At 41.4% G+C, this 13,456-nt stretch overlaps 1 protein-coding gene and 1 long non-coding RNA gene across 5 annotated transcripts; one reads left to right on the forward strand and one right to left on the reverse strand.

Annotated features, from left to right (window-relative positions):
* Nucleotides 13-3,723, reverse strand: LOC110405161. Of its 2 annotated transcripts, XR_002442703.1 has the most exons (3): nucleotides 3,375-3,723; nucleotides 2,353-2,405; nucleotides 13-252 (listed from the first exon to the last, which is right to left on the reverse strand). It is a non-coding gene; the product is annotated as an uncharacterized LOC110405161 (long non-coding RNA). The 2 variants fall into 2 exon arrangements; XR_002442704.1 differs by lacking the exon at nucleotides 2,353-2,405.
* CLK4 (CDC like kinase 4) lies at nucleotides 3,798-12,950 on the forward strand. Of its 3 annotated transcripts, XM_021410171.1 has the most exons (14): nucleotides 3,798-3,917; nucleotides 5,578-5,637; nucleotides 6,287-6,444; nucleotides 7,477-7,702; nucleotides 8,902-8,992; nucleotides 9,396-9,462; nucleotides 10,615-10,731; nucleotides 10,818-10,984; nucleotides 11,095-11,189; nucleotides 11,355-11,484; nucleotides 11,811-11,893; nucleotides 12,095-12,174; nucleotides 12,390-12,477; nucleotides 12,598-12,950. In XM_021410171.1, the coding sequence occupies exons 2-14, from the start codon at nucleotides 5,584-5,586 to the stop codon at nucleotides 12,733-12,735; spliced, it is 1,494 nt and encodes a 497-aa protein (XP_021265846.1). In that variant the 5' UTR covers nucleotides 3,798-3,917; nucleotides 5,578-5,583; the 3' UTR covers nucleotides 12,736-12,950. The 3 variants fall into 3 exon arrangements, with proteins under 3 accessions (XP_021265846.1, XP_021265847.1, XP_021265848.1); XM_021410172.1 differs by lacking the exons at nucleotides 7,477-7,702; nucleotides 8,902-8,992 and having other exon boundaries at nucleotides 3,842-3,917; XM_021410173.1 differs by lacking the exons at nucleotides 3,798-3,917; nucleotides 5,578-5,637; nucleotides 8,902-8,992 and having other exon boundaries at nucleotides 6,287-7,702; nucleotides 12,598-12,949.

Raw genomic sequence — 13,456 nt, forward strand, 5'->3', positions numbered from 1 at the left:
CAGCTGCGTGCATTTTGTTTCCCAGTTTTATTTCTAGTAGAGATTTCAACGCTTCTAAGTTACAGAATGGGCTGAAAAGAAACTGATTGCTCTGAAACACCAAAAAATACAAAGATACTTCTGACTCAACGCTGTAGTCCATGGATACGCAAATAGATGTGAAAGTACCTGTGGTGTCTGCTTGTCCTTGTTTCTACTTCACTGCTTCTCTCTTCGTACTCAGACACTCAGAAGACTGTACTGCACTGTACACTGCAAGGAAAAGAGACAAATTCTATTGTTTCCCACTAGAATTATTTTCCCAAATAAGAGTCACAGGCTCAAAATAGCACAATGAGAGCTGCAGCTTGGCCTGAATGTTTTCGGTCTGTTCCTATAAAACTTTGTGGTACAACTGATGTTTAAACGTTCTTTTTATTATTGGTATTGCAGTAGTTGGAGAGCTTCTACTGAGGGACCCATTTCAGTAAGTATGTATGGTAAGATGCCTCCATGCTTCAGGTGGCTTAAAATTGTTTTAAAGAAAGAGGCTTAGCGGTGGAGTTTCCTTGATAAAGCATTACATTGCTTCTGTGGGTTGCTTTTACTCAGCACAGCCTGGTTCTGACTGGCTGTGTAAGCAGCACCACTGACTGCAAAGCCTGCAGAAGTGAACTGCGCAGCCCTTTTCTCAGTCCAGTGCTCTCACAGTGGCACAGCTCTCGCCAAGAGGAACTAACCCTGGCTGAATTTCCTCTGAACTGTAGCTTATTCAGGCTTCCCGTTGTCAAGCCCTGAACCTTTATCAGGTTAAAGCCTTTCAGTCCTCAGAAGACTCAATTGTGCCGCAAGCAGAGAGTGAGAGAAGCTGAAGTTTCAGCAGCGCCTATGAGCCTTGCAGTAAAAGGGAACAGATCAGGTCAGCTCAGCCCAGGGTGACCCCTGCACTGTGTGTTACGGAAGTTAAAACCAGTGTACACACCAGTGAGCAAATATCTTGCCTGAGCGGCAGCCTGCCAGTCACTGAAGGCACAGCATTCTGATTGCCCTTAGCAGGTTCATGCAGTGTATGGACATGCCATAGGATGTGGAGGCAGTTCCCATCTTCCGCCTGTCACAGCTCAGAGGGAGCGATCTCATTGCTGGGCCACGACTTCACCAATGCAAATAAACACAAGTGCACATACCCATGCTAAGTTCTGGGCCCCTGCTTTCCTAAGAAAAATTCCAGTAATTTATTAACGAGGGAAATGTGTCTCCAAGCCCAGATTTCAACTTGCCTTTTTTGCTGTTGCTGAATATTTGCATTTTTGCGTTCTACTGCATAAACTGCAAACCTTCTAAGAGTATCCCCTGAAAAAATAAAGTGTCAAGGGATGGAAGTACCACTGTCATGGGGCTCTCACTGCTGATTCCCACTACAGCTCCTATTATCTCTTGAATTTACAACAATCTGGGACAACTCCTCACCTGACCATTAGTTACAGTGATTGCGAATATGTTTTTCCCTGCTATATCTTAGAAAGGCTCCTGGTGTTCTTCCTCCATCCCCATTGTTCAGCCTCTTCTAAGCAGGCCGTGTTGTCGTTACTCTGTCCTTGAGCTCCCAAGCAAAGGCACAGCTGGTACCACCCCACCAAAAAGAGCTATGATAGTCTATCTGTAAAAATCAAACCCTGTAAGTGCAGAAATCCACAAACTACTGGCAGAACCAATAATCAACCGTACTTGGGCACTGACCAGAGAGAAGAAAAACAAAACCAATACATCTTTAATTAAGAGAAAGCAAGCACAATTCTGAGGCTCTGGGCAAGGCAATCAACCCCTGCTTTAAATTTTGTAACCGAACAATGAGAAAGTAAACGAGATTTACATCTCCTGAATGGCATCTGTGAGGATGGATCACCTATTGTTGCAAAGTTCTCGAAAAAGGAACCAATACAAGATTGCATTTTCAGGGCGATGTTCTGAATGTAGCTTTTCATCCACACACAGATGGGTCCCACTGGGGTAATTACACTGCAATGTAATGTCTTCTGTTGTACAGAACAAAGTAAAGCATGGTTCCATTGTGTGTTACTCTCTCAAGTTGTGCACACATTTGGTGTTGGATGAGCTAATTAAACAAGGATATACCTCATATAAACAAAAGGAAATGCCATACGAATTGGCAACTGAAGGAGCTAAAAATGCACTCAAGAGTTTCCCTCCCATTTTCATCAAGATTTAGTTCCACTAATTTGATTTTTCATTGTTAGATCATTGCCATTTCTAAAACGGCCATTTCCAGAGAGGCTGTCACTCTCTTTGCACTACATAACTTGGTCCTGGCCAGTGAATTTCTCCTGATTTTATCCTTCTCAGGGATACCACCTGAATTCCAGCACCCTGATGTCTCTCTTCTGCTGGGTCTCCACTGCCACCTCCTGAACAGGAAGGAAAAAGAACTGCTCTCAGTATGGCTTTTCTTTGGATTGACTACAGAGGTATCTCTGAACGCACTGTCCTCTGTTCAGCACAAGAGAGCAACATTTGGAAGTCTGCTTTGTAGCATACAGGCTGCTTTCTGTAAAGCCTGTTGTAAGGCTTTTACTTCAGGGTGAAATTTTGGTAATTTACATTGTGTGTGTCTGATATGAAGAAGGTATGACCTTTATATACCACTTCTCCAAAAATATTCAAATCAAAAAGCTAATTAGTCTTAACTTCTGACAGATTTATTCCTCCTTCATTTGTCAGCCAAAAACCTCTTACTGAAAACAGTAAATTTTACTAGCTCCCATGTGTTGCATTTTCATACTGAATAACAGTTATTTCCACCCCTTTTTCAGTCTGAAGACCCTTCTTGCTAACAGATGAGAACCAAGATAGCTTAGAACGAAATTTCTCCTGCTTCAAGGTACAGTTGTTTTTAGTATTCTCTTTATCTTTTTTCTCTGTTGCTTGCAGTTTGACTATTCCTTAGGCCGGGGCTGAGGGAAATTAGGTGTTGGGGAAACAAAACACTGCAGACCTTACTGCTATCCTTATAAATAACGACCAACTATTTATGTGCTAAAATAGCAAACCGCCAAGGCTATCCTTGGCATTGAGAGATTAGGTATATGACAAGGACTAGGAGGTAACATGGCTTTTCTAAAGATAAGTGGCAATAAACAGTGCTCCATAACTCAGCTTCCATTCTTAAAAAAATAAATAAATGAAGAGTAACAGGCTTTTCAATCTAGCGAAAACCAGATCTAAATGCTTATCTTAAGCTCACTGGCCAAAGAATTATAATGTAAACTTGAAAACCACAAAACCAAATGTACGTCTTCATTTTTGTAGACGTTTTGCTGATAGTTTGGGGACTAAGGTTAAAAAGACATCACCACTTGTTCAACAGGAGCACTCACATTAGGCATTGCACTCGGTGTTCCAGTTGCAAAAGCTCCGTGTGTCAGAGGGAAATTTCTTAATGCCGTTCTGGGAAAGAGTTCCCAAGTTAGGGATGTTTCGGTGCACCCACTAACATGCAGCGATCTGTACTGCTCCCCAGATAAAACACTGTGAGTTAATGAATGCGAAGCTTGCGTATCAGACGCAGTTTCCCCACGTTTGTACATTCTTTCTTCATGTAATGAAAATCTCTTCTGTGATAGAGGAGTTTGCAATCATATTTTTCCACTGAATACTGCATTAATTCAGGGCTTGCTCTCCTTGCAGCCTCTGCCACGCTACAGAACCCAAACGCAGCCCTCAGAACCGCCGCCATTACCAAGCCGCCCAGGGGGCGGGGCGTCCTGTCCCCTCCCCCACAGCCCAGTCCCGCCGCTGTGCCGTGCGTGTGACGTCAGCGCGCAGCGCGGGGAGGAGCTGCGTTTTGCCTTTGGCTGCCGCCGCCATTTTGTTGGTGCGCGCAGGGCGGACTCGGGTCTCGCTGGCCTTTTTTCTCAGTTGTAAGTGGCAAAGGTGGCCTTCTTTTTCGGGCTCTTTATTACTATTATTTTTGCCTTTTTCTTCTTTCTCCTTTCTGTTTCTGGGGGGGGGTGGGGTTGAAGCGTAGGGGTTTAGTGGGGGTTGGGAGGGGGTTGCACCACCTCAGGACCGGGGGGAGGGGGGACCGCGGGTGCAGCCGCGCTCCTGTGGGGCCGGGGCATTGTGTGCGTTCCGGAACGGGGGCAGCGGGGCTCGGGCTTGGAGCACGGAGGGCGGCGGAGCTGAAGCCATCCTCCCCGCCCGCCTGCGGAACGCTCCGGAGCGGGGGCCGCCTGTAGGGCCCGGAGCTCACGGCGGACTTCGGAGTCGGGGCCGCGACCTGTCCCGATGCGCGTCCCTGCCAAGTTGGCGAGGAGAGGCGTTTAGAAACTGCTGCGTGCGCAGTGGCGGCGGGCTGCGGCCTGCGCGGCCCCGCGTGGCGGAACGAGGGGGTGAGGGCGGCCCGTGGGATGCGTTGGGACCGCGCGCTGTATAGGAACGCGTATGTTAATGGCAGCTGTCAGCATTACATAAGTGCTTCGGTGCATAAATTTAGAGAGAGTCCATAATAGCGCAAAAAAAAAAAAAAAAAAAAAAGAAAAAGGCTTAAGGTGGATCCTGCTGTGAAATGGATTGGGCCTTGCGCACGGGTCGATTCTCCGGCAGTCTCCAACAGTTACGTGCTCGTTGTGTGCTCATTAGCATTTACTTGGTTCCTTTCGGGACAGAGCACGCAGCTTTTGTCTTTAATCTGTTAACTCTCTGGGCTGAATTGTAGTTAATCAGCAGTAGTCCTCAGCCAAACCTTTTCTCGAGGTTTCTGTGGGAAGTGCCCACCCTCCACCCTCCCTCTGCAGGGCTCTTTCTTGAGGATTTTATGCGGATATTTCTCCCTTTTGTAGAGCAGGCTGCCAAGTGGGAGGGAGGGGATCGTCACAAAATCCTCAGCTCACCTGTGAGGGAGTAGGTTGGGGGCACAAAACAGTTTCCACCTCAAAAATAGAATAACTGAAACCTGAGAGTGTCTCGCAGTTCAAGTTACATAGGTTGGAAATAGAAAAATGGCTGTAGAATTGGGTAAGGAAATAAGAAACGAAGCACTGGGAGATCTTAGTTTTGTCTTGACCCTTCAGGCATGTTTATTGGTGTATTAATATTTTTATTTCTTACGAATGTGAATAAGAATTTTAGGAGACCTGAATCTGATTCACGTGGTGCTCAGTCACTTACTTTTGCAGTATTTAAAACACATTTTTGTAAAATTAAGTGATTTTTTTAACTACCAGCCTGTCAGAAATGTTGAGCATCATAGCAGACTTCTTTTTCAGAAGCACCTTGCCATGTGTGCATCCTAAAAATTCCCTTCATCATGCCTCCAGTTGGAGTAGAGGCAGCCAGTTTTGTTAGTGACAATTTGCACAATGAAGTACCATTATTTTTTACTGTTAAAACTGTTCCTAAACTTCGTTTCTTGCTGTCACTAAGTACTGTGGAAATTCTTAATTCATTCTTCAGAATACGCTGAAAGAAATATGTGAGCTTATTCTTGTTTTTAAATATTTTTGCTAAGGGAGATGAAATGCTTGTGATGGATCCTAATAGACTCTTAATTCTACAGCTGTTCTTTGCTTTCTTTTTCAGTTGTGCATGTACCTGTTTGAACACCGAATTCCTGCATATAGCATCCAGCAGCAGAAGTTGGTGGGTTTTGTCTTTGGCAAGTCAGCTGTAATGTGAAGCACCTGCGTGCTTGTGTGCTAGCAGAGTTCAAGAACTGTGGCTTGGCTTGTGGTACCTCACTTGGGTTAATTTATCAGCATTCACTGTATGATTACTTAAAAAAAACAACTATGATTTGTAAGGAGGTTTGTGGGGCATGTTTGAGGCCGGCTGGACATACGTGGTTTCATGTAGTAACTTCTGTACCAATGGTATGAAGAGCTAAATTTGCAGTTTGTCAGAATATTTGAAGGTTAAGGTCTTTCCAAGAGAAGCCTCTTTAAGGAAATGATTCTCTTTAGCCACCTGAGAGTTTATTTAAAACAGGCTCTAATAACATGTTTGAAGCTATTAAGCAAAGATGAGTTGGCCTATTTAGCCTTGATTTGTGTTTCATAACAGCGTTAGGATGGGCAAACTATGTCTGCTCACCTAAATAACGTGTGGGAGAAGCTGAGGAAAAAGAATCGAGGAAATGGTTTTCTAGTTCTGTCATTTGATCAAACTGCAGCAGTGGGCTCACATCTTCCAGTATCAATGTAACGCTTCTGTCTTCTGTGTGTTTTTGTTGTGTGTTGTTCGTTTGGTTTGTGTTTTTTGTTCGTTTGGTTTTTTTTGTTGTGTTTTTCAGGAGCAGATGCGTCATTCAAAACAAAGCCACTGCCCTGAGTGGGATGACAGGAGGAGCTGGGATCAGAGAAAGCACAGCAGCAGCCGGAAACGCAGGAAGCGGTCCCACAGCAGCGGACAAGAAAGCAAGCACTATAAGCCAAATCATGTTTCTGAAAGGTATAAGACTGAACTGAGTAGTGCTAATATTTCTTCTTGTATCTAAAATAAATACATGACCAGGATAAGAGTTTCTAGATGCGCAGAGCTGTAAATTCCTGAAGGTTTGACTCGAGACGAGCTTAAGAGGTAGTTTGTACGCAGTATTCAAGTCATTAAATAGAAATTCTTTAATAAAAGCAGTAAATGTTACTAGTTTGGTTCACAATGGTCAGTTAAACATTCAGTATTAAATTTGAAGTGAAAAGTGTGTCTGTTCACTTTTAATGTGAACAAAAGGAGGGGAAGAGAAGGTTTGTGTAGTCATGTAATACAATGGTAAGTATGAGCTAGATTTTGCTTACATTTGGAGGTGGTTTGCTTTTTCTTCCGCACTGCTTTCACTGGAAGGACGTGTTTTTCTGTTTTTTTCCTTGAGAAGATGATCCCATGGAATTCTTTTAAGAGCTCATACACATGCTGGTAAAATGCTGGAAGGGGAATGTGTACAGCAACCTGGGGCTCCTTCCCTCTGCAGCTTTAATGCTATTTGGCTTTTGTTTTTTTCTGGGCAGAAGATTCTTGATCCAGATACTTCAAGTATTTAATGTTTAAGGTAGAGCACTAAGGAACAATACTGCTTAGAATCTCCAGGTTCTGCTTTTCCTTTTTAATGCTTGGAGCTTTGAAAGTGCAGAAGGGGGTTATTGTTGTAGCACAAGCATTTTATCCTGTGACTTCGGAGACTGGAACTTGTTTCGTGCATTTGAGAAAGTTTTTTTGTTTTTTTTTGAGGCCGAATTTCTTTCATACTATGCAAACTGTGAACTGATGTTGTATTGTTCATGTGGATGGCTACTATGTATTTGAGACTGGCGATGTCATTAGTTCCTAATAAAGTAATGTGAAAAGCTCCACTTCTTTTGAGGAGGGAGTTAATTAGAAAAGTTCTTTGGTGTAAAGACGGATACTGTGTAACTCAGTTCAATCACTTATCTTGTTGGAACCGCTAGTTTTTGAAGTGGAGAACATTCACTTAAAATATATTTTCAGTCATTATTTGGACGATAGAGCCATAAATGAAAGAGACCATCATGACCGGAGATATGTTGAGGAGTACAGGAATGACTTCTGTGAAGTATATGACCACAGGCATTATCACAGAGACTATGAAAAGAGTCACCATCATCACTATAGCAAATCCTCTGGTCGGAGCAGGAAAAGTAGTCATAAAAGGAAGCATAAGAGGCATCATTGCTCCAGTCACCAATCACATTCGGTATGAGTAATTTTTAACTTTATTATTAATGAATTAGTGGCAATAGACTTCTTAAGTGACTGCTAGAACTTCAATTCCTGATCACAGTACTTTGGGGAACTATTTTATTACTGAAGAGTTTGTAGTTGAATCCATTTGTGAGGATATGAGTATGTTCTTAGTTGTGAGTTTTGGATGGGGATGTCGGGGGGTGACAGTGCTAGTTGCACACTGGGTTTGTAGGTAGCAAGTAACCACAACACTGGGATTATTTTGAGAAATGTTATCATGAAAACGAAGGCACGTAATTATGCTGCTTCACAGTGCAGTCATCCCTTTAGTCTTGCAGCATAGTGAACTGTCTGGCTTTCAGGTAGACTGTGAGATGCCATCCATCCTATTACTAAAAATAATTGAAATAAAATGCCTTATAAATGTAAACTTAATTGGGAGTATGAAACATGCATGTATGGTAAATTGATGAGAAGAAGCTGCACAGTTCTACGCCTGATTTCAGAAAACTTTGCTAAGTCACGTGCCTGGCCAGTGGCAGCTAATGTCTTACTGAAGATGCAATAAGCTTGCTGCTTGCCTTCATGGAAGGCACTCTGTGTGAATTTCCCATGATGGGCAAGATGCCCGCTGGTAAATCTTAGCTCCAAGTATTTTATGCCACGTTTCTGCTCTAGAAACAGCAAGTTGTATGAGATTATGCCGTGCAGATCAATAGCTTGAAAGTAATTTTTCTTCACTCTTTATCCACAAGGGAAGTAAAATTACTTGATAGTTTTTAATATTTAGATGAGAAGAATTGTACATTTTAAAAATAAAGACTTTTCGTCTGACTGTAAGCTTAGCTATGTAAACAAATATTGCTTTTTGCTATATGATAGCGAAGTATTAGAAATAAGTGACATTGCATACTTAATCTGTTTTCAATTAAGCCACTGTTTGAGAGTCAAAATTGTGTTGTTTTTTTCTGTTGCCTTATCACTTTAAGTATTTATCTGAAAATCTGTTCCTTGCCATGTTTTTCTTCTGTAACATAAACTGTGCCCTGTGAATTTCTGGGGACTGAATTTGAAATTGCTCCTGCCAACTGTTCGTGGCCTGGTGCGTTACTGAATGCCTGAATATCTCCCCGCTGAATGAATTGCGTATTCTGCCCTGAATTCACTCTGATATATTGATTGGCTGGACGATCTTGGTGCCGTTTCCAGAAGAGTCACCGAAGGAAAAGATCCAGGAGTGTAGAGGATGATGAGGAGGGTCACCTGATCTGTGAAAGTGGAGACGTTCTAAGAGCAAGATGTATAGAACATTTTTCAACACTTTTTTTAAAAACTTTTCAGCAAAAAGTCTGTTTAGAATAGTATGTCAGAGGAGGGGGGCTAAGGAAATCTTCATTACTCTTTTGGTTCTGTTTTTTTTTCGTGCTTTTGTTTTTTTGCATATCTTCTTTTCTGTAGAGTTTAAGTACTGTATTCAAAAAGTTGCAAGTAGTAAATGAACTTGAATTTTGAGATTAGAGCAAGAGATAGGGTTTTTTTGGCTAACTGTTTTCATGACACCTGTCCAATAAAATAACATGTTCTGTTGCTGAGATTTAAAGTAATTATGCTTTTTGTAATGGCACATTTTTAAAATCTACATTAGTAATATTCATTCTTACCTAAGTAGTTACGTAATTCTAACTTGGGTTTGTTCTTTTTAGATGAAATTGTTGCGACTTTAGGAGAAGGAGCTTTTGGAAAAGTGGTGGAGTGCATAGATCATGATATGTGAGTATCAGTAAGTGCACCTCATGCCACGAGATGCTGCTTAGCTCAGAAAAGAAACTTGAAGGACGTTTTCTTTAAAAGAGAATAGTTCAGATGAAAGAGTTGCACTTGGTTTACAAGAAACCCACGGTTTTATTTTGATTTGAGCTCCCTTTTCAAGTTACTTCCAGCTGAAATTTCTTGTTAAGGATTTTCAGATGAAATCGTATCTTTCCCTGATTTTCTTTAGGGTTCTTTACTCGTTGCTTCTGACTCTAAAATTTCTTTCTCCTTTTGCTCTGACAGCCCTTGCGTGGTATTGACTTTATAGAAGATGGTACATAAAGAAAAATACTTCTGGTTGCTTTTTCTCCTAGGTTTTGAGAATCTGTCCTTAACAGTAAACTTTCTTTACCACGTTCTTCTTGGGAAACATCTGCCCAGAGAGGATTTCTTCCAAAAATAATTCTTTTTGTGTATATATACATTTTTTTTGATACAGAAAGTGCATAGCACAGATCGCTAATTACTGGAGCTGGAGATCATGCTGTGAAGGCAGAAAGTTCTTAAGTCATTGGGATCTAAGTAGCTGTACAGAGACAGTTAAAAATTGTCAGTGAGAGAACAGGATAGAATGGACTGTGTATAGCTGAGTTCCTTAGAGTAACATCCTTAGTGTTTGAGTGTTATACTGAGTGCAGATCTGCTTGTATAAGCACAAAATATTCAGAACATTCAGTTAATAAAGTGAATTACTGTGATAAAATAAGGAGCATTGAAAAAGAGCTGGAACAAGTTACGTAAGTTGCCGAAAAATTGACAAATTCTTGCAGTCCTTTTCTCAAATGAGAACTTTTTGTCATCTTTCATGTGGGTTCCTGATGTTTATTCAAAGTAAATTAGCTATCTAAGACAGAGGTAGTTAATGCAGCGTATGCTGTGCGTGTAAGAGCTTAACCAGAACTGTTTCTACTTTAGAAAGAAAACAACAACAAAAAAAGTGATACTGATCTTTCCTTTGGAATTTGCTTAAGTCACATCTCCCCTAATCCAACTTCTAATTGTCTGTGACCTTTAACTTTTGTGTTCATTTTATTAAAATTAGACCACGGTGGGTATGTAGGTATTTCATAATAACCAATCTTCTTTGTGATGTTTCTGTCTGTTTTGAAGGAGAGGAATGCATGTAGCAGTTAAAATTGTGAAAAATGTTGGTAGATACCGAGAGGCAGCCCGTTCAGAAATACAGGTGTTGGAACACTTAAACACCATGGATCCAAGCAGCACTTTGTAAGTATGGATGTGGAGTAGCATCCTAAGAACTCACCAAAAGATGGAGTTTGTGTGTTTATCTCTTTATTTTTCTTTTTTTTAAGCCGCTGTGTCCAAATGCTGGAATGGTTTGATCATCACGGCCATGTCTGCATTGTTTTTGAGCTGCTTGGACTTAGCACATATGATTTCATTAAGGAAAACAGCTTTCTGCCATTTCATATTAATGACATTAGAAATATGGCTTATCAAATCTGCCAATCTATAAACTGTAAGTAAACCTGGTTACTGTTATCAAATGTGTTCGTGTTCTTCTTTTCACTTTGGGAAATTAATCTATTAATCGTGGGGTATTTGTCTTTTTCCTTTTATTTCTTGCAGTTTTACATCATAATAAATTAACTCATACAGATTTAAAGCCTGAAAATATTTTGTTTGTGGAGTCTGATTACATAGTGAAGTACAACGCAAAAATGGTAAGTTTGAGCTTTTTCTCTCTGCGTTGCGATTCTGTCTTCGTCTGGAGTTTGATTTTTAGCACCATTACGTTAACGGGAGTTCTGAAGATGATCTAAATTGATAATGGAACATCTTTTGCCTTTTTAAAAATACTAACAAATAGCATTTGGGTTCTCTTCCAGAAGCGAGATGAACGCACTTTAAAGAACACAGACATAAAGGTTGTTGATTTTGGGAGTGCAACTTTTGATGATGAACATCACAGCACGTTGGTGTCCACGAGACATTACAGGGCTCCTGAGGTTATCTTAGGTCAGTGGAAACTTCCAAGCTTTCTGACAGATGATTGCAGTTCGTTCAGATGGCTTCATTTAGTAAAGTGAACCATTTAGTGCTCATGGTTCTGACAGTTCAGCCATCTCTCCCAGATGGTGACGTTTTGAGAGTGTGAAGTAGAAGAAACATTTCTGAGAACAGAACTTGAAACACATTCCTCCTTCCCCCACCAAGCAAAGTGGGGAGAGGCATGAATGGGGAAGGCAGGCATCAGTTGATGCATAGAAACTGGGTGTGTTCTTTGTGGATTACAGCTTTTAAGAACGTATTAAAGAGTAAAACACACTTTGCATGTTTTGCAGCACTGGGATGGTCTCAACCCTGTGATGTTTGGAGTATTGGTTGCATTCTAATTGAGTATTACCTGGGATTTACAGTGTTTCAGGTATGTATGTGAGGTTAAATGGAAAGTTTTGTTACAAACTCCTGACTTTGATCTTTTAATGCCGTGTGCTCCACTTGTAGTTTAAAAGGCGTAACCTTACAAGCTTCAAGTATTAGAGATAAGATCGTGCAAAACAATTGGAATCTGAAGATAACTGTGGTGATGCTTGGGCGAACGATGCTTTCTTTTTTTTTAACACAGACACACGATAGTAAAGAACACTTGGCAATGATGGAAAGAATCCTGGGGCCTCTGCCAGCTCACATGATCAAGAAATCCAGGTAAGTACGTGACAGAAGGAGTAAGTTGCCTACTGTATTCCTATTAGAAAAGAAATTCTAAAGGTTCCATTGTTAATTGTGAGCTTCTGAAAGTTCAGGAAGACTTGCAGGCTTGTTAGCTGCTAGTCTGTTGTGAGAGGTGGTGTCAGCTTTAGCCGGATGTGAGTAGTTAAGAATGATCCTAACACTGACAGCGTCTTTTCCTTGTCCCGCAGGAAGCATTATTTCCACCATAACCAGTTGGACTGGGATGAGCACAGTTCTGCAGGCCGATACGTCAGGCGGCGTTGTAAGCCTTTAAAGGTAGGAGAGCAGGGTTTGATTATTCTGTGTCACGGAGTGACCAGCAACATAGAGCCATGACATTGTGTTAGATTCACAAATGTGCAAGATCTTTGAAATACTTTATTCTTGTTTTTCTAGGAATTCATGCATTGCCAAGACACGGACCATCAAAGTCTGTTTGACCTTGTTCGCAGGATGCTAGAGTATGATCCAGCCAAAAGAATTACTCTTGATGAAGCCTTGCAGCATCCTTTCTTTGACCCATTAAAAAAATAAATGAATTCCAAGGTCTTTTATGCTTCTCCAAGGAGATTTCCTAGACTGTGTCAGTCAACAGAGGTTGCATGAAACTTTTGTAAACTTTTAAGTTATTTTGTACAGTTAAGTCTGTAAATACTTCTGTTTTGTAAACTGTCATGTTTATCTTGTTGAGCAGTTGTAGTCTTGATTATGGATATCAAAGTGAAAAATAAAAGTGATTTTCATTTTTGAAAATTGTTTCCTCTTTGAAACTTCACGTACGTGTTTGGAAGGTGCGGCCAGTTTAGCATCTCATTTTTTGGATGAGGTGTCCATGGGCTGTGAGTTTAGTGTGGCCAATCTAGGCCCTTCTCTTGCAGCAGTTATGAGTCCTGAAGTCTTCAAATATATATTTGTGTGGAGCTTGATCTGTAATTACTAACTAGCAGGTAACCTTGGTAACTGGGAAACGCTCATCAGCCTGCACTAGTGGAAGGATGAGGATGGGTGCTCCACTGTAACTCCTGACCATGAGGGCCAAGTGCTGCTACTTCATAAGCTGCTTTATTTCCTTAGGTAGTTTTTGCCCTTCATGTGTAAGCCACTGTTTTCTTGGTCTGGCTCAGTGCTGTTTTCATCCTCAGGCGCAGTGTGGAGGGCTTGCTGGGCAGGGTGGGTAGGGCTCATCCTGGCTGCCTGCTGCTCTGGATGCAGCATGCGAGTTTTGGCCATTTCTTGCAGGCTCTAGCATGAAAAT

This window comes from Numida meleagris, chromosome 12 (genome assembly GCF_002078875.1).
Source record: "Numida meleagris isolate 19003 breed g44 Domestic line chromosome 12, NumMel1.0, whole genome shotgun sequence".
NCBI classification, from domain to species: Eukaryota; Metazoa; Chordata; class Aves; order Galliformes; family Numididae; genus Numida; species Numida meleagris.

Bases quoted from the DNA above. Each gene is read 5' to 3' on its own strand.
- CLK4 (XM_021410171.1), top strand. From the start codon at position 5,584: ATGTACCTGTTTGAACACCGAATTCCTGCATATAGCATCCAGCAGCAG. The intron at 5,638-6,286 runs GTGGGTTTTGTC...TGTGTTTTTCAG, and splicing joins GCATCCAGCAGCAGAAGTTG to GAGCAGATGCGTCATTCAAA. The intron at 12,175-12,389 runs GTAAGTACGTGA...CTTGTCCCGCAG, and splicing joins CACATGATCAAGAAATCCAG to GAAGCATTATTTCCACCATA.